Raw genomic sequence first — 21,036 nt, 5'->3', positions numbered from 1 at the left:
TCCCGCAACGGTGCAGCTAGGGAAAGCCCGTCCGGCTGCCACTGCCACCCAACACGGGAAGGAAACAGCTCGGGAGGAGACTCGTGAGGCGTGGGCGGGGGCGGCTAACGCCGCCTGCGGGTACCCAGACTGCTGGACGGCAAGCGTGGCTGTTCCAAGGTCCCGATCTTCACGTCTCCTGCAGTGGCTGCTCCGGCTGCTGCGACTTGTGTTACCAGGTTAACTGCACAAGAAGGCACCCACTGCCCGAGGCCACTCTTACCGTGAGACATGGCCTTCTCCCATCACACCCCAACGAAGACTACCACCAGCCTGGACCCTGTCGGCTCCATCGCCTGAACTTCGAACACGTTCTCACCAGTCCGGTTCAGGGAGACTCCCGTTAGGGGCGTTCTCCGGTTCCTGGATTCATCCCGAGAGCCATTGTCAGTCTCAGCTGTGTGCAAACCTCCAGGATGCCCCTGGCCTGCAGGCAGCCATCCCCTGCCCCGATCTCCCTGTGGCCGGCACGACGAAGCACCAGGAACGCACACCCCTGTGACTGACCCGACACTGAGTCGTGGCGTCCACACCGAGGCCGCCACAGCCCGTGACAGGGCGGCAGGAAGCAAACTCGGTGCCCAGGCTCTGGTCAGTATCTGCCCGCAGGGGAGAGGCGGGCAGGCTGAGGGTGAGGCGCCTCAGGGGCAGGGCAGACCCAGCACATACAGGGATCGGAGCTGTCCCAGTCAGCACGCTTTATTTACAGTCACAGAACCCTCGCCTCCCTGCCCAGGGCCTGGCCTCTCCGGATCCCAGGAGGGAGACAGGCTCGCGCCCACCCGAGCGGAGCCCGGCAGAGGCTTCCATCCGTGGGCAGCCCCCGCTGGAGCAGAGGGGCCCGAAGCAGCAGCAGCAGCAGCTCCACGCCGTGGTCCTCAGGGCTGTTTCTGCTGAGCGGCGTGGGGCTGGGGGCGCCGGGGATGTGACCAGATTGGGGCGGGGGCCGGACCCCGCGCTGGCAACGCCTGGTGATAGGAAGACAGCAGAGGAGCCACTTCAGTTCCAGCCACGACCCCTCGGGGCTCCTAGAGCCAAAGCCACCTTCCTGGGGGGAGCAGGGCGGGTGGTGGGGGCGGTAGAGACCCAGGGGACGGACCCCTGCACTGCCTGCCCCAACCCAGTCCCCCAGGGGACCCTACGGTCCTCGGGCCTGCTCCACGCTACCATGCCCCCCAGGGGCACCCCAGGCTGGGACACAACCCGGGCCATACCAGGCGGGAAGGGCTGGCAGCTGACAGCTTCCGGTGCTGGGCTGTGGTGAACACCGACGACCACAGGTCCAGACTCTTAGGGGCGGAGCCCTTCTCTGACCTGGGAGGGAGGATGTCCCAGCCCAACAGGCAGTGCTGCGGAGGGCAGGGGTTAGAGAGCTGGCCTGAGGCAGGGTCCCACTGGCTGGACACAGCCCCGGGGGAAGGACTGTGCCCCCACCAGGGTGGAGGGAAGCCCTGAGCAGTGGGGGTCGCCCCCAGGACAGGGGCCTGTGTACCCCGGATGACCCAGGGCCTGGTCTTTCCCTGGACACAGACACCGATGGCACCCAACACTGATCACTTTACTGAACTGCCCACTCAGCCCAGCACCCCCAAGCATGTACTGCTACACCCATTTAACAAACTGACTTTTCTCGGTACCCCTTCCCCTCCTCCAGCCTCAACAGAAGTGGGTGGGGGCTCCAGGACTCCTGTCCTGACCGAAGACACAGGAAACGACATCCAGGGGAAGCACAGCGGAAACGTTAAGACCGGAGTTCAAGTCCCGGCTCTTCCACCAAGGTATCTGGCCCTCGGCCTCATCCTAGGGCAGGACGCCACCAGTGCCCTGAGCCCCTGAGGACTGTGCCCAGGGGTACACAGTGCTCCACCGCGGCACACCAGGGCTCCCTCGGGGAGCAGGCGCAGCCTGGGGAACCGGTGAGGAACCCAGCACCCGACTGCAGGTACCGGCCCTCCCCGAGCCCAGCCTCGCTCTGTGGCCATCCCTGGGAACCTGAGCTGGGCCAGGGACAATCTCGCTCCCACCGCCCCACGCCCCGGACCTGCTCACCCGGGGCAGGGACAGTGTGTCCGAGGCATCGAAGCTCTTGCGCCTGCGGATGCGGTACTGGTGCGGGGGGTCCAGGATGGACAGCGGGACGCTCACCCTGTGCGGGACAGCAGTGGCCTCTGCTGAGGCACCTCCCCCAGCCCCAGGCCCATCCTCCCCCCTCAAAGCCAGCAGCCCCAGGCTGAGGCCCCTCATGGCTGCCCCAAAGCTCCGCCACTCACCTGACCTGCGCCGGCTCCAGCAGGGTCTCAGGGCCCCGCTGCTCCCGAGGGGTCCCGCACAGGCGGCAGGGGGTGCCCGGATCCGAAGGCACCAGGAAGAGGCGGCGGCTGACGCGGTAACAGTACACGCCTGCGGGCCCAGCGGACGCTGCCTCAGTGGCCCGCAGCCCCGGCTACTCCCGCCCATGGGGCTGCCCCTCTGGGAAACAAGTCCTACAGTGGCTCTGGTCTTGGGCCCGTGTCCCAGGGGTGGAGGTATGCTGTCCTCCCAGGGCTCTCAGGAGCTGGAACGGGGTCCCAGCAGGGGCGAGGTGGGTCAGCAGGCCTCAGCTCCCCCCACCCCTACCAGGCCACCGTCCCACATCTCAGGGGCCTCCCTGGGGCCCCAAGATCTCTAGTGAGGCTGCTTTGGGACGTGGAGGACGAGGGGGCTCGGGGCCAGGGAAGAGAGAGGCTGGGCTCCTTGCCAGCCTGGCGCAGGGCTCACACTCACATTCGTGGTCCCCATCCACGCCATCGCTCTCATGTAGACCCAAGAACCCGGGCCTGTGAGGATGAGAGGGGGTGAGTGGGGCAGATGGGAGGGCGGGAGCCGCCAGCCGCCCTCGCCGGGCCCCGCTCACTCAGAGTGGCTGGACGTGCACTCTCTCTTGTTGGCTTCTCGGAACTTCTGCAGTGTTGCAAAGAAGGCCTCGGGCTTGCTGCTGACAGGAGAGCTGCTGTCCAGGGACCCTGGAGAGGCCAAAGCACCAGAGAGCTGCCGGGTTGCCCTGGCCACGGCTTGGGGAGGTCCCACCATGGTGCACCTGCCTCAACCCTGCTCTGCCCCCTACTGACCAGGAGAGGCCCCTCCATCCGCTGTGGCCACGGGCTCTATCTCAGCACCTACTCCCTCGCCACGGCCAGGATGCCTCACACTGGAAACAGCGGTGAGGCAGGGCGACAGAGCCCTCGCCCTTGCAGGCTCACATCTTTTTTTTAAGGTTTCCTCCTTTCTTTTTTAAATATTTATTTGAAAGGCAGAGTTAGAGAGGGAGGGGCAGTCTTCCATCCACGGTTCGCTCCCTAAATAGCCATAACGGCCAGGCAGAAGCCAGGAGCCAGAAACTTTCTCCAGGTCTCCCACATGGGTACAGGGGCCCAAACACTTGGGCCACCTTCTGCTGCTTTCCCAGGCCCATTAGCAAGGAGCTGGATCGGAAGTGGAGAAGCCAGGACTAGAACTGGCGCTCATATGGGATGTCCGCACTGCAGGCCGGGGCTTTACCTACTAACCCACAGCACTGGCCCCAAGTTATTTATTTGAAAGTCAAAGTTAGATATATAGAGAGAGCAATCTTCCATCTGCTGGTTCACTCCTCAGATAGCTGCTACGGCCAGGCCAGAGCCAGGCCAGAGCCAGGAGCTCCTTCTGGGTCTCCCTCAGAGATGGCAGGGCCCACACACTTGTGACGTCTCCCACTGCTTTCCCAGGCACAGTAGTGGGGACATGAACTGGTGCCCATGTAGGACCCAGTGTCGCAGGAGGAAGCTTGACCTGCTGTGCCACATGGGCCCTGGGAGGCTTACATTTTTTTTTTAGTAGTGTGTTCATTTTGCCAGACATTTTATCTGTGTTTTAAAAGATTTAATTGAAAGACAGTTACATAGAGAGGTATAGCCAGAGAGAGAGAGAGGTCTTCCATCTGCTGGTTCACTCCCCAAATGGCAGCAGTGGCCAGAGCTGGGCTGATCTGAAGCCAGGAGCCAGGAGCCTGGAGATTTTCCTGGTCTCCCACGTGGGTGCAGGGGCCCAAGCACCTGGACCATCTTCCTCTGCTTTCTCAGGCCACAGCAGAGAGCTGGATCAGAAGTGGAGCAGCCAGGATTCGAACTGGCGCCATATGGGATGCCGGTACTGCAGGCCAGGGCTTTAACCCACTGTGCCACAGCACTAGCCCCAAGGCTGACATTCTAACGTGGCAACAGATGAAGTTGTCACCAAAGAAATCTGTGCTACACTACTGAATGGTGACACCTGCCGAGGAGCAAGAAAGCAGGGCAGGGGCCTAGACACACACGGGTCTCTCATCCACCAGGTCACTCCCCAGATGGCCACAACAGCCAGGGCTGGACCAGGCAGAAGCCAGGAGCTTCTTCCAGGTCTCCCACATGGGTGCAGGGGCCCAAGCACTTGGGCCACCCTCCACTGCTTTCCCAGGCACATTAGCAGGGACCTGGATAAAAAGCTGAGCAGCCAGGATTTGAACCAGTGTCACACGGGAAGCCAGCTACGCAGACTGCAACTTAACCTGCTGCACAATTACACCAGTCCTGAGCCATGTATTTTCTTTTTTTTAAGATTTATTTATTTGAAAGGCAGAGTTACAGAGACAAAGAAGGAGAGACACAGAGAGATCTTCTGTTTGCTGGTTCACTCTCCAAATGGCTGTAAAAGCCAAGAGCCAGGAGCTTCTCCAGGTCTCCCACATGGGTGCAGAGGCCCAAACACTTGGGCCATCCTCCGCTGCCCTCCCAGGTACACCAGCAGAGAGCTAGATTGGAAGTGGAGCAGCCGGGACTCGAACCGGCACCCACATGGGATGTGGGTGCTGCAGGTTGGGGCTTTAACCCACTGAGCCACAGCGCCGGCCCCCTGAGCCACGTATTTTAACAGGTGCCAGCTGGGAGGCGGCGACAGGCATTCCAGCGGAGAGCAGCACTGGATTCTGGAAATCTGGTGAAAGCAGGGTCAACAAGAGGCACTAATGGACTGGGGGACAGACTACCTGGGAAGGAGGCGGAGCCCAGCAACCCCAGGGTCCCAGGCCGTGCCATCAGGGACAACAGTTCTCACAATCCCCTGGAGAAGGAGCACTTCCTGTCTGAGAAACAATCTTTGAGAATGCCCTGGGGGGGGGCAGGGCGCGGAGGTGGGGGCACTGCCCGAGCGCACTACACTGCTCCTGGGAGGCCCCTTTGGAGCTGAGCCTCCAAGGACAGAAGGGAAGCAGCAGCTGTGAGTCCCCCAGGGAACAGCAAGGGCCAAGCACGGCAGGTGCCAGAACCAGCAGGGGGAGACGGCAGGCAGGCAGGCAGGCAGGGCACGCCACGGGCCAGCAGAGGCCGACGGTGCCCGAGGCGGGGCGAGGACTCTGGGTTTTGCAGCAAGTGCTGAGGAAAGCCCCTGAGGTTGGAGCAGCGCAGCGACACGATCTCACACCCGGTTCAACACGCGTCCTGGCTACTGTGTCAGACGCTCAGCAGGGAGGGGCGTTTGGCCCAGCAGTTAGACACTCGCCTCCCAGATCAGACTGGGAGGTTCTGAGCCCTGGCTCTGTTCCTGATTCCAGGTTCTCCGATGGGCACTCTGGGGAGCAGCGGGTGATGGTTCAGGTACTCAGGTCCCTGTCACTCATGTGGGAGACCCAGACACAGTTCCTGGCTCCTGGCTTTGGCCTGACCCAGCCCCAGCTACTGCAGGCATTTGGAAAGTGAATCAGCAGACGGGAGAACTGTCTGTCTCTCTGCCTCTCAAATTAATTTTTTTTCAAGATTCATTTTTTTCAAGATTTATTTATTTATTTGAAAGGTGAAGTTACAAAGAGGCAGATGGAGAGAAAGGAGAGAGAGAGAGAATGTCTTCCATCCTCTGGTTCACTCCCCAGATGGCCGCAATGGCCAGAGCTGGGCCAATACGAAGCCAGGAGCCAGAAGCCTCTTCCAGGTCTCCCACATGGATGCAGGGCCCAAACACTTGGGCCATCTTCTACTGTTTTCCCAGGCCATAGCAGAGAGCTGGATTCGAAGTGGAGCAGCCGGGACTTGAACCAGCGCCCATATGGGATGCTGGCACAGCAGGCGGTGGCTTTACCCGGTACGCCACAGCACCGGCCCCTCAAGATTTATTTGAAAGTCAGAGCTAGATAGAGAGAAACAGAGAGAATGAGAAACAGAGAGAGGTCTTCCATCCGCTAGTTCACTCCCCAAATGGCCGCAGCAGCCAGGGCTGGGCCAGGCTGAAGCTGGAAGCCCACTGCTTGTTCCAGGTCTCCCACACGGGTACAGGGGTCCAAGTACGTGGGTCATCTGCTGCTGCTTTCCCAAGTGCATTAGCAGGGAGCTGGATCAGAAGTGGAGCAACTGGGACTTGAACCAACACCCACAGGGGATGCCACATCACAGGCAGAGGCTTAACTTGCCACACCAAAATGCCAGCCCCTCAAATTAATTTTAAATTCTAAAAACAAACAATAAACAAACAAAATGGAGCACCTCCAGCCATGGTCACAGCTGCCTTATTCCTAAGAGCCAAGAGAATGGAAACAAGGCATCCACTGTGGGTGAAGACGAAGTGCACTCCACACATACAGCGGGTATTATCCAGTCTTGAAAAGGAAGGGATGGGGCCGGGGCTGTGGCGTAGTGGGTAAAGCCGCCGCCTGCAGTGCTACCATCCCATAAGGGTGCCGGTTCCAGTCCCGGCTGCTCCACTTCCAATCCAGCTCTCTGCTACAGCCTGAGAAAGAAATGGAAGATGACCCAAGTCCTTGGGCCCCTGCACCCACGTGGGAGACCCAGAAAAAGCTCCTGGCTCCTGGCTTCGTATTGGCCCAGCTCTGGCCATTGCAGCCATCTGGGGAGTGCATCAGTGGATGGAAGACCTGGAAGACCTCTCTCTCTCTGCCTTTCAAATAAATAAATATTAAAAAAAAAAAAAAAGGATTGACAATAGCTGCAACACCAATGAACTTCAGGGCATTATGCTAAGTGGGAAAAAAAGAGACGGAGCAGGTCAGCTGTCTGATTTCACTTACGTGAGCTTCCTAGAGCAAGGCCACAGGCGGGGCAGGCGCTGTTAAGCCACCGACCGAGACGCCTGCATCATACCTGGGCCTGCCATGCCGAGTCCTGGCTGCTCCCCTCCTGGTCCACCTGGGAAAGCAGCCGATGGTCCAGAGGCTCGGGCCCCTGCCCCCACGTGGGAGACCCGGATGCAGCTCCCGGCTCCTGGCTCAGCCCGGCCCAGCCCTGGTTGCTGTGGGCACTTAGGGAGTGAACCCGCAGACCTCTTTCCCTGTGTCACTCCACCTTTCAAATAAATAAATCTCACAAAAGCAAGTCAGAGGCTGAGACGGCGGCTGCCAGGGGCCGGGAGGAGGTTTGAACCCGGAGTTCTGGCTGGGGAGGAGGAAAAGGTCCCGGCGGCAGATGGGGGCGATGGCTGCCCAGTCGTGTGAGTGCACTCAATGCCACTAACCTGCACCCCCAAAAGTGGCTTCGGGGTCCACTCTAAGCTCTATTTACAGACACAAGGGCAGAGGCCACCGGGTTGCTGTGGGCAGCATGAGCTGGGATAAAGGTGAAGAGAGCAGTGGAGGCCTGCAGGTGCACAAGGCTCAGAGAGCAGCTGGTTCGCCCGCCCAGGCATCCAACAGATGCACCGGTTCTGTGCCCACAGCCAAGAGGGCGCGCACGGCCCAGAAGGTGCCCCCCAGGAGGAGAAACGGGGGCACAGGCGGGAGCCCAGACGAGCCACGCCTCCCCTCTGCCTCCCCCTCCCGGGGGTGGCCTTACCTGCGATCCAGTCATAGCCCAGGTATGGCCTCAGGCGCCAGCTGCTCTCCGGCACCTCCGAGTCCTCGCAGAAGGTCACCGTGGACTGAGGCTGGAGACAGAGGGGCAGGGGCTGGGCCAGCAGGCCAGGCTCAAAGGAGGCCCCACTCTGGGGCAAGACACGAGCTGTGTCCTAGCTTAAACCCTGGCTGGGGCCCAGAGCTCAGCTGACAGCTCCAGAGCTGCAAGATGGAAGTTAGCCCCGCGTCACAGATGGCTTGGACAAGCCTAGCTTCTGAGCCTCAGTCTTCCCATCCATATGGTGGGCTCGTCCGCCATCTTCCCAAAGTGTTGAGAAACTACTGACGGCCACTCATCGCACACTTGGGCTGAGCTGGACACAACTCACAATGTGTCCTAGAAGCTTCTCATCCCGCAAGGGGCTGCCTGTGAGCCCATTTGTCAGACAGGGAAACTGAGTCTCAAGGGAGCTCCCCTGTGGATGCTCTGCTCCCCCTTGTTACCTTGGATACTTTGCTTGGTTGAGCCAGGACGGACCTTGGGGCCTGTGCCTCCTGGGACCCCAGATCACCCTGCCCTGCAGAAGGTTCTGGGTCCCTGGAGTCCGTGATGGGCAGCAAGGGTGCCGAGCGGGCTCGTGGTTGGCCCAGGGATGCTTGGTGCTGGCACCTGGCAGGAGGGAGGGAGGTCACCCTGGAGCTGACCCTGCCGAGCGAGGCCACATCACTGGGGTCAGCTTGCTGGGCGTCAGGTGGGCTGCAGGCCCTGGAAGAGGACGAGGAAGTCTCCGGGGACAGAGACGCCTTGGAGTTGTAGCTGCTGCTGGAGTCCAGGCTAGACTGGAGAAAGGCGGCCCAGTCACCCAGGGACACCCCGCCAGCGCCCACCCACCAAGGCCTAGGAATTGCTCCAGGGTCGGCACTGGAGTGTCCGGGCCACTGCCCCCCAGGCCTCAGTCTTCCCATCATTAGCACATCGGGCCTGCTGGACAAGATGACCCTGGAGGCGTGGATGCTGCCTGAGGGCCAGGCAGCCCCGTCCTCCCACCTGGGGTCCCGTGGAGGGCACCCACCTCCAAGGCCGCCTGGGCGACCAGGTGCCGCACGGCGTCCTGCCCGGCCCACAGCTGCCTCAGGAGCTGCAGGGTGAGCCGCCGCAGCCGCGCCAGCTCCTCCGTCTCCACCATGCCGGGCTCGGGCGCCCACAGCCAGCGTGGCTGCTCCGGGGGCCACAGCACGTCCTCGGCGCCGGACCCCGGGCCCAGCTCTTCCTCCTGAAGTCAGAGAACAGGGCACGGGGCTGAGGAGGGGTCCCCGGCGCCAGGCGCTGGGATCAAACTGTGTGGTCTGGCCATCGCCGCAGCCTGGGCCCCTCGCCTGCCTCACCAGGCTGCGGCTCGGGTTAAACACGGGACCCTCAGCACCGTGCCTGGCCCCTGGCTGGCCCTGGATCTACCACGGCGCACACGGCCAGGCTATGTCCCAGTACCTGCCGAGAGAGCAAGTCCAGCCGCACAACCTTAACCGTGACCTTGGCCTGGGCGAAGCTTCCTAGCTGGTGGGTGCCACCCCCCACCCCGGCTGCCCGCTCGCCTCCTTCCCTCTCTTTCCATCCAAGAAACAACCAAGCTCCAGAAAGGGCTAAGCTGCGTACCCCGAGCCCCTCGGCCAGCAAGGCGCAGAGCCGATGCGCGGCTCCACGTCCCATGGCCCGGACCCACTCCTCCCTCCCAGCCCTGGGCCCCACGGGGTCCAAGCGCCGCCTCTGTAAGGGGTTTCCGCGGCCGGAGGAGGGGGCGTCCCACGCCCCTCGGCGCCCGAGGCCCAGACTTCCGAGCACCTCCCCCAGCACGCGCCCCTCCGCTGACCCCGGTGCGCTCGGCCCTCTCGCCGTCGGGAGCCTGAACACGCGTGGGGCCTCCCCGCAGACGGGGCGGCGCGTGGGCAGCGGGCTCCACACACACACGGGGAGGCCCACGCGCGCTGGGCAGCGGGCTCCACACACACAGGGGGCGGGCAGGGCGGCCGGCTCTGCAGGTGCAGCCCGGAGGCCCAGCGGCCCGGCCCCGGCGTCCCCGTTTGCGCCAGGGGCCCGGGCACGGCCCGCACCGCCGTCCTCCGGCTCCGGCCGCGCTGCGAGGCTGCCCCGCGAGGGCGACGCCCCAGGCGGCACCCCCGGAAAGGGGCACTCGGCCTCCCCGTCCCTGCCCAGCGAGCCCTTCGCGCAGCCGCACCGTGGGCCCCCGGCCGAACCCCGCCTAGCGCGCTCGGCCCCGCGGGGCCGGCACTCACCAACACCTGGGAACGCCCGAGCGTGGCCCCGAGCTTGGCCCCGCCCCGCGCGCGACGCACGGCGTGGGGGCGGGGCCTCGTCTGGCCGCCCTGATTGGTCAGATGTGAGCCGCACACAGGACGCCCAGGCGAGCGTTACTCCGCGACGGTTTCAATGTGGAGGCGGGCCAACAGCGGAGCTCCGTAGCTGATTGGTGGACTTGCGAGCCTACTGGAGGACGAGTTTTCGGAACGGGGCGGGGCTCTGTGAGGTAGGCTGTGATTGGTCAGGCGCGGACCGGGGTCTACACAGGGTTCGGCGGCCGCAGATTCCGAGTTTGGCGCGGGTGCTGGGTGTCTCCGGGGTTGTTGGAAGTTAAGGACTGCGGGCAACCCCTCGATGCTGCTGTGGTCCACGTTATCGAGTGCCCGCGTTGTACCAGAGTCCTGGTGTACATTGATTGATTGATTGATTTGGCAGAGTTAGGGAGAGACAGATGGCTAAAACGGCCGGAGCCGGCCGATCTAAAGCCAGGAGCTTCCTCCGGGTCTCCCTCGCTGGTGCAGGGTCCAAACACTTGGGCCACCTTCCCCTGCTTTCCCAGGTCCATTAGCAAAGAGCGGGATCGGAAGTGGAGCAGCCGGGACTCGAACCGGCGTCCATATGGATGCCGGAGCCACAGGTGGAGGACTAGCCCACCACGCCACCGCGCTGGCGCTGCAAAAATTTTTTGGACGACCAAGAGCACAACCCATAAAAGAAAAAAATAAGCAATATCACAATTAGTAACTTATTCTCTGAAAGACATCGTTTAGAGAAAGACCACTAGACTGGATAAAATATTTGCAAGTCTCATAACTAAAGAAGAATCTATATCCAGATTATATGAGGAACTCCCAAAAACTCATAGGAAAGCAGCCCAGTTTTCTAGATCAGCGTAAGCATTGCACAGACTTTTCCCCAAAGAAGATGGACAGGAGTCAGAGACGCACCTGCAGACCTTGGCCCCACAAGCCTCCGCTCCAGGCCGGCACGCCCCACGCAGCTTCATTTTCTTTTCAGGGATTGATTGATTGATTGATTTCAGAGGAAGAGTGACAGAGAACAGTATCAGTCTTCACCTGCTGCTCCTCTCCCCAAACGGCGGCAGCAGCCAGGGCTGGGCCAGGTACCAGGAGCCAGGAGCTCCATCCGGGTCTCCCACGTGGTGCAAGGCCTAGGCATTCAGGCCACCATCCGCTGCTTTCCCAGGCGCATTAGCAGGGGCTGGATTGGAGCACCTGGGACCAGAACGGAGCAGCCAGAACTAGAACTGGCACTCCAGTATGGGAGGCTGGCGTCACCGCGGCAGACCGACCTACCGCACCCAGTGCCGGCCCTGAGGCTGGTGTCACCAGGGGCAGACCGACCTAGCACACGCAGTGCCGGCCCTGAGGCTGGTGTCACCAGGGGCAGACCGACCTACCGCACCCAGTGCCGGCCCTGAGGCTGGCGTCACCGCGGCAGACCAACCTACCGCACCCAGTGCCAGCCCTGAGGCTGGCGTCACCGCGGCAGACCGACCTTTACCCAGTGCCGGCCCCTGAATGAGCCATGCTTATCTCCCACAATCCCACAGCTCCGTCTTGCATCCCAGGCCTCCTACGGAGTCTTCTCTTGCTCTGGGATCCATTCCCTAGGCAAAGGTGAGCTAAGACCACAGGGAGCACCCACTACCGTCCTGCTGATCTGTAACTATGTGTGGAAAACAAGACTCACTGTCCCCAGTGTTGGCAAGGACGGGGCGAGGCTGGAACCTGCACGGACTCCTGGCGGGCATGCAGACGGTGCTGGCACCTTGGGAAACCGCTCGGCGGCGTTTTTAAAAGTTCAGCATAAGGGCCGGCGCTGTGGCTCAACAGGCTAATCCTCCACCTAGCGGCGCCGGCACACCAGGTTCTAGTCCCGGTCGGGGCGCCAGATTCTGTCAGCTCTCTGCTGTGGCCCGGGAGTGCAGTGGAGGATGGCCCAAGTGCTTGGGCCCTGTACCCCATGGGAGACCAGGAGAGGCACCTGGCTCCTGGCTTCGGATCAGCGCGGTGCACCGGCCGCAGCGGCCATTGGGGGGTGAACCAACGGCAAAAGAAGACCTTTCTCTCTGTCTCTCTCTCTCTCTCTCTCTCTCTCTCTCACTGTCCACTCTGCCTGTCAAAAAAAAAAAAAAAAAGTTCAGCATAAAGCCTGTGGGGCACAGCAGTTCCAGCCCCAGGGACAAGGGAGAACAGGCTCAGGGCTCTGGGCAGTGGTCTGAAAGTCGCTGCTTAGGAACCAGCACCCACGGCGGGGGCCTGGCTCCATGTCAGCTCCACTCCTGACCCGGCTTCCTGCCAGTGAGCATCATGGGAGGCCGCAGAGATGGCTCAGTGATCGGGTCCCTGCCTTCTACTTTGGAGACCCGGGTTGTGTTCTGGGCTCCCAGCTTTGGCCTAGCCCAGCTCTGGCTGTTGCAGGCATTTTGGGAGTGAACCAGGAGACAGAAGACCTCTGTGTCTGCCTCTCAAATAAAATGTAAGGAAATTAAAAAAAAAAAAAAAAGTTTAAGTGAAGACATGCCCACCCAGAGCCTGGTTCACAAATGTTCCCAGCGGCTCTACTCCCAACAGCTCCCCCAGCCGGCAACAATCCAAATACCCCCCACCTCCTAAGGGATCCCACGGTGTGGCCCGTCCTCACAGGGGCACTCTGCAGCCATAAAAGGGCATGCCTCGTGGCGGGCCTCAGACACCTGCTACGGGAACAGCGGAGACGCCCCAGACCAGCGGGGGCAGAGGGCGACGCGTGGGTCCTGGGGTCTAGGGTGGGGACCCAGTTACTGCGTCCAGCTCGAGGGAGCTGTCACACGGGGCTGAGGGACAACTGCACAACTTCGTCAGTTTACTAACACGGCTGAATCGTGCGCTTAGGAGCAGTGACTTGGGGTATGGAAATTACACCTCAATAAAGCTGTATTGTTTTAAAGTTAAACACGCCCACATCCTATGATCCAGTCGTCCTATTCGTGGGCCTTTATAAAGCTAAGGGGAAAACGTCGGTTGGTTTTGTGTGGCACAGTGCACGGGCTAAGCTGCCGGTTGGGGCGCCTGCGTCCCCTGGAGTGCCTGATTCCAGTCCCAGCTCCTCTGCTCTGGCCAGCTTCCTGCTCACGCACACCCTGCAGCGGATAACGGCCTCAGGGCTTGGGCCCTGCCACCCCTGGGAGGCCCAGGGGGAGCTCTGGCCTCAGCCTACCTCCAGCTGTTGTGGGCATCTGGAGAGTGACCAGTGGAAGGGCTCTCGCTCTCTCTCCCTCTCTCTCTCCTTCTCTCTCTCCCTCTCTCTCTCTCGCTCTTCTCTCTCTCTCCCCTCCATCTCTTCTTCTGCCTCTCAAATCAATCAACTAATAAAACTTTCAAAAAAAAAAGATTTATAATAAAAAGAAAACAACTAAAAGTGTAAGAAATTATCCGTACAGAGCTGGGATGTGTGTTCCCAGCAGGTGGATCTGAGTCTCCAGGCTACCCGTAGGTGGTGGCTTCATCAAAAGGCGGCCCGGACCGATGCCCTTGAACCACCTCCTCCACACGCGCCCCGAGCGAAGCACCGTCCGGCCCTGCTGGGAAAGTCGCAGTCACCTCCAGGCTGCCGCCTTGCTCCGTCCTACCTGTCTGCTATCTGCCGTCCGCACAGCAGCCCAGAGCCTCTGCCGTCCACACAGCAGCCCAGAGCCTCGAGCAGAGGTAAGTCAGCTACGGCACACTCTGCTCAAGTCCCCAAGTCATCCACCTCGCTCACAGAAAAGGCCGAAGTCCTGCCCTTGGCTGCAGGACACCGAGTCCACCCCCAGTTCCGTCCACAAGGAACTGTTCTCTCCATCCCGCGCTGTGCTCTGACCACACCCGTCCCATTTTGCTTCTCAGGGACGCTCCACAGGCTCTCACCTCAGGGCCTTTGCATATGTGGTTGCCTCTGCCTAGAAAGCCCCACCCAGGTGGCTCATGACATCATCCCCACTTCCTCATTTGTTTCTTAAAATATCTTCCCAGGGAGGGCCCCTCCAAGCACACTATTGTTACACTGCCCACATTTTTTTTTTTTTTAAGATTTATTTATTTGAAAGGCAGAGTTGCAGAGAGGGAGAGACAGAGACAGAGAGAGAGGTCTTCCATCCATTGGTTAACTCCCCAAATGGCCACAATCGCCAGGGTTGGGCCAAGCCAAAGGAGCCAGGAGCTTCTTCCTGGTCTCCCACGAGGGTGCAGGGGCCCAAGTACTTGAGCTATCTTCCATTGCTTTCCCAGGCCATCAGCAGGGAGTTGGATGGGAAGGGAAGCAGTTGGGACACAAACCAGCACCCGTAGGAGATGCTGGGATTGCAGGCCAATGCCAGCCCCACATCTCCCTTTTTCACCCAGTTCATGCTGCCTGCTATCTGCCTCACCCACATAGAGTCCATAAAGGCAGAGACTTCTGGGGCCATCGCTGTGGCGTAGCAGGTAAAGCCACTGCCTGCAGTGCCGGCATCCCATATGGATGCCAGTTCGAATCCTGACTGCTCCACTTCTGATCCAGCTCCCTGTTAATGGTCTTGGAAAAAAGAAGATGGGCCAAGTCCTTGGGCCCCTGCACCTGCATGGGAGATCCAGAAGAAGCTCCTGGTTCCTGGTTTCGGATTGGCCCAGCTCTGACCGTTGCAGCCATTTGGGGAGTGAACCAGAGGATGGAAGACCCTCCCCCCACAGCCCTGCCTCTCTGTAACTCAGCCTTTCTAATAAAGTAACTAAATCTTAAAAAAAAAAAAAAAAAAAAAAAGGCAGCGCCCTTCTGTCTGCTGTGCTCACATCTGTATCTCCAGTAGCCTGGAACCGTGCCTGGCACTTGTGAGGCGCTCGAAGGTTTTGCTGAACTACAGGCTGGGCTCTTGCGTGCACGGTCCACACGTGTGACTGCGGGCTAAACGCTCAGTAACAGCTGCTTGTTCTTATCTCAAGCCTGAGTCTAACTCAGAGACAGAACACCGCGCCCACGAGGACAGTGAGCCGGCCGGCGTCTGTGACGCGGGCCCGTTTCAGGGGGGACGCTCGCAGAACCCGGCTCTCCCCCTCCCCAGCGCTTGCGACAGTGGAACTTTCCCGGCTCCGGACTCTGTGATGAACGTCACAGACATGATCACTGCAGGCGGAAACCCCAGCCTTCCGCGTTTCCCAGAACTCCCAGGGGCAGCTGAGGCAGTCTGAGCAGCCAGAGAGGAGTCTGGCCGTGACAGGGAGGAGGTCACGGGCCGCAGTGAGCCATGAGGTGCGGCCCCGGGCAGGAGCTGGACAGCAATCGAGTGCATTGTAAACAGCATCTTGCTAAGACCAGAAACTTCTCATGCATTGCAGAAAACTGGCAACTCCTTTTAAAAAAAACTTATTTCACTTATCCATGGTCGTGTGTCCTATGTGACTGTATTTATAACTCTGGGTCAGGGTAAGAAGTGAGCTTGAGGGGAGTGTTCTGGCACAGCGGGCTAAGCTGCCGCCTGGGATGCTGGCATCCCACCAAGTACCAGCTACTCTGCTTGCCAGCCAGCTTCCTGGGAGGCGCAGGTCAAAGCCCAAGTACCTGAGTCCCTGCCACTTACATAGGAGACCCCCGGATGGTGCTCCTGGCTCCTGGTTTCAGCCTGGCCCAGCTCCAGCTGTTGGCATGGGGGGGAGTAAACCGGTAGATAGAAGCACTTTTTCAGATATATACTTTTTTAAAGGTATATATATATATATTTAAAGATTTATTTATTTGAAAGTCATAGTTGTGCAGGGAGAGGAGAGGCAGAGAAAGAGAGGTCTTCCACCCGATGTTTCACTCCCCAAATGGCTGCAACTGCCAGAGCTGCGCTGATCCAAAGCCAGGAGCCAGGAGCTTCTTCCGGGTCTCCCACATGGGTGCAGGGGCCCAAGGACTTGGGCCATCTTCTACTGCTTTCCCAGGCCACATCAGAGAGCTGGATCGGAAGTAGAGCAGCCTGGACTTGAACCAGCACCCAAATGGATGGTGGCACTGCAGGTGCCGGCCCCTCAAATACATGCTTTTTAAAAAGGTTAAGTTTGAAGGCCAGTGCCACGGCTCACTAGGCTAATCCTCCGCCTGCGGCACCAGCACCCCAGGTTCTAGTTCCGGTCGGGGCGCTGGATTCCGTCCCAGTTGCTCCTCTTCCAGTCCAGCTCTCTGCTGTGGCCCAGGAGGGCAGTGGAGGATGGCCCAAGTGCTTGGGCCCCTGCACCCGTGTGGGAGATCAGGAGGAAGCGCCTGGCTCCTGACTTCGGATCGGTGCAGCGCCGGCCATAGCAGCCATTTGGGGGGTAAACCAACAGAAGGAAGACCTTTCTCTCTCTCTGCCTGTCCAAAAAAAAAAAAAAAAAAAAAAGTTTGAAAGCCACAGGGATTGGGGAAATTAAGTCATGGGCTCCACCCCCTTCTACCCCAGCTGCCGAGGTGAGCCAGTCCTAACATTTCTGAGCCTCGTCTCCACGTTGGGGCTGTGCATGCTGGTCAGTGAACACAGTCCCAGCGCTATGCCTGCCTAGGGTTCCAGTGGCGTTGTTAGTTCTGTCCCCAGAAGGCAGAGGGCAGACCAGGGCATGGGCTGTGCTAGGGCAGGGCTCTCGTTCACGTTTTCCCTGTGGTCCGGTTCGGCACCACAGTCATCTGGATGCCTGGCAGCTATCACTAAGCAAAACTCTGAGCACGTGTTCCAACAGGCGACACAAGGAGGGGTTTCCTAGCTGTTCAGTGCTGGCTGCCAGGAAAAATGGGACTGTCACGGACACTGGGGGATGTGGCCTGGGAACCTGGGAGGAGCAGCTGGCTGCCGTCAGCTACGCCACACGGCCTCTGAAACGGGTGTGCGGGGACAGAGAAACTATCACACCCTGGCCCACGCCTGAGGGCCCTGCGAAGAGAGAAGGAAAAGCAAAGGTCGCAGATCCTCCGAGGGCAGCTGGGCGGCCCGGCCTGAGTCGTGCCAAGTGAAAGCTGGTTTGCAGTTATAATAAAGTGGCAAAGAAATCTCTCTGGAGCTCCTGGCCTTAAAGATCGGTGACGTCCCTTGTTCTGCCAGTCTGATTCTCTCCGTGACTGAGGAGGGGCCCATGAGCAAGGCGCAGTGGGAACTCCCCAGAAACAGCCGCCGTCACCTCCAAGCCCAGGAGTCTGCCCCGAACCTAGAACTGACGGGAAGAGGTCTGATGCAAGGTTTCCAACTAGATTTTATTTCAGGTTCCAATATTATGAGCAATGATACAGGAGTAGTTCAGGCAAGTACACTGGAGAAGAACCACTGTGTGGGGGCCGCCTCGCACTCCAGCAAACGCACAGACAACAGAGAACAAAGGTAGCAGCATTAAAGTAAAGTGCTTCCGGCCACGCGTCTTTCAGAAAGGGTGGATTTCAGTGCCCGGATTTGACTTGTGTAAGAAGCTTCAGATTTCATTCATTCCCCAGGGGCTATGTTGAAAAAAATCCATGTTTATTCTAAATAACTTTTTCAAAAAAGAGCACAAAATTCATTGGAATTGTGTGATACTGATTTTCCTGACATGGTGTGAGGTGACCCCACCCACCCAGGCCTGGCCCCGCTCAAAACCCTGTCCCATCGCCCGTCACCCTTGACAAAGTCCATCTCTCAGGCCATAGGCCAAGGCAGACCCAGCACCTGAGGACAAGAGGGGACGCGGACATCACCTGCACGGAGGCCACCAACTCACTTCCCCGAGATGGATGCTGCTGGGACAAGGCCAGCACGACACAACCAGACGGGTCTGCCCTGCCTGGGAGCCCGATCCGGCTTTTCCCAGGCACTTAACCCCCTAGGCTGATGAAGACAACAAACACTTGCCAGGTCGGCGTGAGGCTCTGGGCGCTGGGGAGGGAGGGCAGGGGTGCTGTTTCCCTGTTTCCTGGCCACCTGCAGAGCCTGGCACGGGGAAGTCCAGAGCACCGCGGCCAAGGAGGGGTGGGCAGTGCCTTGCAGGGCTGTAGCGGGGTGCAGTGAAGTTGGTGGGATGGGGCCCAGGCCTGGGAACGCCTCACACAGCAAGGTCCATCGGGGTTCCTGTTTTCCACTCCAGTGTCCAGCCGACCTGGGCAGGGCTCCCCTCAGCCTGCCACCAAGATGCTCACCTTCCCCCACCTTCCTCCCACTACGTTCTTTAACCACCTGGACAGGCCAGCTTTCTCCAGGACCACACGGGCCGAGGGATGAAAGCAGAGGAAGGGACACGCGTCCCTCCTGATCACGTGATGGCTTCCCCCTCCCACGGCACCACACGCATCCCATATCCTCCACGTCCCCCTCCTCAGCCCCTGCGCGTCCCTCCCTCCTCTGGGGCGCTGGGCCTGCCTCAGTTTTGAGGTCTCAAGACCAGCAGAAGAGTGGCAAATGGGAGGACGCACAGCGGCCGGAGGGCCAAACCCAGCCAAGCCGCACGGCCTTCTCGATGGTTCCCGAGGCTTCTGGGGAGACCGCCCAGCGCCCCGGTGCAGCCTCCCTGCCGGCATGCTGGGGCACGAGCAGGGCAGGTGTGCAGGGCCACAGGGAGCTGAGGGTGTCTGCCTAACACGTGCCAGGTCCGGTCAGTCACCCTGAATCGCTGACATCTGAGACCGCATCAAGTCACCAACTGATGCTGTCAGGGGAGGCTGACAAAGCAGACAGGGGCCCTGGCGCCCCGGCCCACGGGTGCCCGGTGTGGTCAGGTCTCCACAGGGTGGGGGGATGGGCAGATCCTCCTGCAGAGCAGGCAGAGGGGAAATGACTAGTGCTGAGGGCTCGGAACAGTGGACATAGGGGTGTTTCATTCGGCAGTGGCAGGGACCAGAGCTGCGCGTGTCCCTGGGGGACCCTGGGTGCTGTGGACTGATGGCCCCGCCCTTCTCTGCGCAGGCTCTGCTCCACGCTGCCCACTATCTGCTGGGCTGCAGGTACTGGTGCGTGAACATGTTCAGCTCGCTGTCCAACCAACCAGCTTTATTCCTGCAAAGAAACGGTTCATTTGCAACACCGAGCCACTTCCCAAGGACACGTGACAGGGGTCCTCAATCACCCTCCCTTACCCCGCCTACTTTGTGATGGCCAGGAGGTCACTAACGTTGCCAGGTCCTGTGCTCTGGGCTCTCCTGACCCTCAGGCCTGGTGTCTGCTTCCGGGGGACTGCCTACCGCACTGCCAGGAGCTGTGTCTCCCTGGCTGTCAGGCCAGGGCTTGGGAGCTGACACGTGGCCCTTTCCAGGTTCAGCCGTGTCCCCAAGGCTGACAAGCAACAGCCCGAGAGTCCCCAGTGGGGAGCAGCTGTCCCAGGGTGGGGCCGGGGAGGGGCACATCCGCACAGGCCAGGCTGGAGGGGTGGAGCCAGTGCCCTCTGATGCACCAACCCTCTGGCTTGGCCACTCCGCAGGCCTCTGCAGTCAGGGCCGGGGCACGAAGCACAGGGTCCCCACATGATGTCACCACAAGCTGAGGACTTTAGCAGAGCCCTCCCACCAGCAGCTCTGTGACTGCGTCATGAAGTCTGGCTCCCACTGCTCATGACAACACTGACACAGGAAAGCTGAGCGGGACCAGACCCCAGGACTCCTGGCTCACACTGGCACTCTCCCTGGCAAGCTGCTGAGGGAACTCCGTGGCTCGGGAGATGGTTCAATCTTGCTTCTGCCAGTCCAGCCGGAAACCAGCATCCCCATGGGGAAACATGATGCTACTGCCCCTTCCTGGGCTCTGAGAGGGACTCAGTGGAACGCAGGGACAGGGCCAGCCCGCTGCCAGGAGACGCACACACAGGGTGTCGGGCCACCGGGCACAGGGGGCCTCGAGTCCTAGCCGGACCATTTCCTAAGGGCCTCTGGACAAGCTGCCCATCTTCCCACTTAGGAAGCGGAGTTGACCGAGCTCACGGGGCGGGCAGGGTGGAGCGGAGCAGCACGTAAGTGCCTGAGGCGCTCCCTGCAGCTGCAGCCTCACGGGGCGGCCGCCTGCTGCAGTGACCTGAGGGCAGGAGCCAGAGGCAGCGAGAGCCTTCAGGGCCGGTCCTCACGCCCAGCAGGGCCTGGCAAACATCTAACACAAGTGAGCAAATCCTCGCTAGAGAGGCCTGTGTCCGTGCCCCGGACAGGACCGGCAGCAGGGCCGCCCGCTCGGCCCCGGGCCAGCCTCACCTGAGCAGTTTCGCTTTGCTCTGAAGTGAGTCGAGGACCTCGATTTTCTTATTCATGGTGGCAATCTCCTGCTCCAGGTTCTCCCGGGTGACGTCGACTTGCTGGCATAGGTGAGCAAACGTCCCAGACAGTTCCCTGGTGGGGACAGGAAGTCAACCGGGCACCCCTGTTTGCACAGGACGCCAACGGTGGCCAAATCCCCCAGAGCAGGCCAGCAGCTGGGCCTGCTCACCTCCCTGCCATGGCTGTGCCCTGAACCAAGCCTCGTTTGCAGAATCTTTCCTACCCGTGCCGCCTCTGGGACGAACCCTAACACCCGCCCCCCCGGCATCTCCACGGTGTGGGAAGCAGCACAGCCCGGCCGGGCACAGACAGCAGCACTCGGGTCCTGCCTCTGCCGCGGCTCAGCAGCCCAACGGCAGGAGACGCACGACTGCCCGAGGCTCAGCCCCCCCCAGCTTGGAAAACAGCGCTGCCTCAAAGGGTCAGAGGAACACTGGAAACTTCAGTGCGTGACGCCCCCAACTGGTGCGCCACACAGCAACGCAAACAAGGACGCAGCTGCCTCCCACTGACCGGAGACACCTGCAGGAACACGCTGCTCCGTCCGTGGCCCACGCCCTGCAGGGAACCTCTACAAACTCCTCCACCAGAGTCCCTCTTCGTCCCCTCCTCCTCCCCGGGGCACCAG

General features: G+C 60.5%; 2 protein-coding genes across 3 annotated transcripts in view; both read right to left on the bottom strand.

Annotated features, from left to right (window-relative positions):
* Positions 1-727: 727 nt before the first annotated feature.
* MIIP (migration and invasion inhibitory protein) lies at positions 728-9,137 on the bottom strand. The gene is made up of 9 exons (XM_062190456.1): positions 8,938-9,137; positions 8,369-8,704; positions 7,866-7,956; positions 2,933-3,041; positions 2,803-2,855; positions 2,310-2,439; positions 2,089-2,185; positions 1,254-1,388; positions 728-1,007 (listed from the first exon to the last, which is right to left on the bottom strand). Exons 1-9 carry the CDS (start codon positions 9,049-9,051, stop codon positions 918-920), a joined length of 1,155 nt encoding a protein of 384 aa, XP_062046440.1. The 5' UTR covers positions 9,052-9,137; the 3' UTR covers positions 728-917.
* Positions 9,138-17,383: 8,246 nt separating this feature from the next.
* MFN2 (mitofusin 2) overlaps positions 17,384-21,036 on the bottom strand; it is a 29,534-nt gene continuing 25,881 nt past the window's right edge. For both annotated transcript variants that reach the window (XM_062190455.1, XM_062190454.1), the window contains 2 exons: positions 20,346-20,480; positions 17,384-19,167 (listed from right to left, as the gene is read on the bottom strand). In XM_062190455.1, coding sequence (XP_062046439.1) covers positions 19,098-19,167; positions 20,346-20,480 — 205 coding nt within the window. In that variant the 3' untranslated portion in view covers positions 17,384-19,097. The remainder of the gene's footprint in view (positions 19,168-20,345; positions 20,481-21,036) is intronic.

The sequence above is a fragment of the Lepus europaeus genome, chromosome 5, assembly GCF_033115175.1.
Source record: "Lepus europaeus isolate LE1 chromosome 5, mLepTim1.pri, whole genome shotgun sequence".
NCBI lineage: Eukaryota > Metazoa > Chordata > Mammalia > Lagomorpha > Leporidae > Lepus > Lepus europaeus.
The sequence above is the reverse complement of the archived record's forward strand: the minus strand, read 5'-3'. Positions and strand labels throughout refer to the sequence as shown.

Excerpts from the sequence above, each read along its gene's own strand:
- MIIP (XM_062190456.1), bottom strand. The coding sequence starts at position 9,051 with ATGGTGGAGACGGAGGAGCTGGCGCGGCTGCGGCGGCTCACCCTGCAG. Across the intron at positions 8,705-8,937 it reads TCGCCCAGGCGGCCTTGGAG|TCTAGCCTGGACTCCAGCAG; the intron begins GTGGGTGCCCTC and ends GCCTTTCTCCAG. Across the intron at positions 2,186-2,309 it reads CTGGAGCCGGCGCAGGTCAG|GGTGAGCGTCCCGCTGTCCA; the intron begins GTGAGTGGCGGA and ends TGTCCCGCACAG.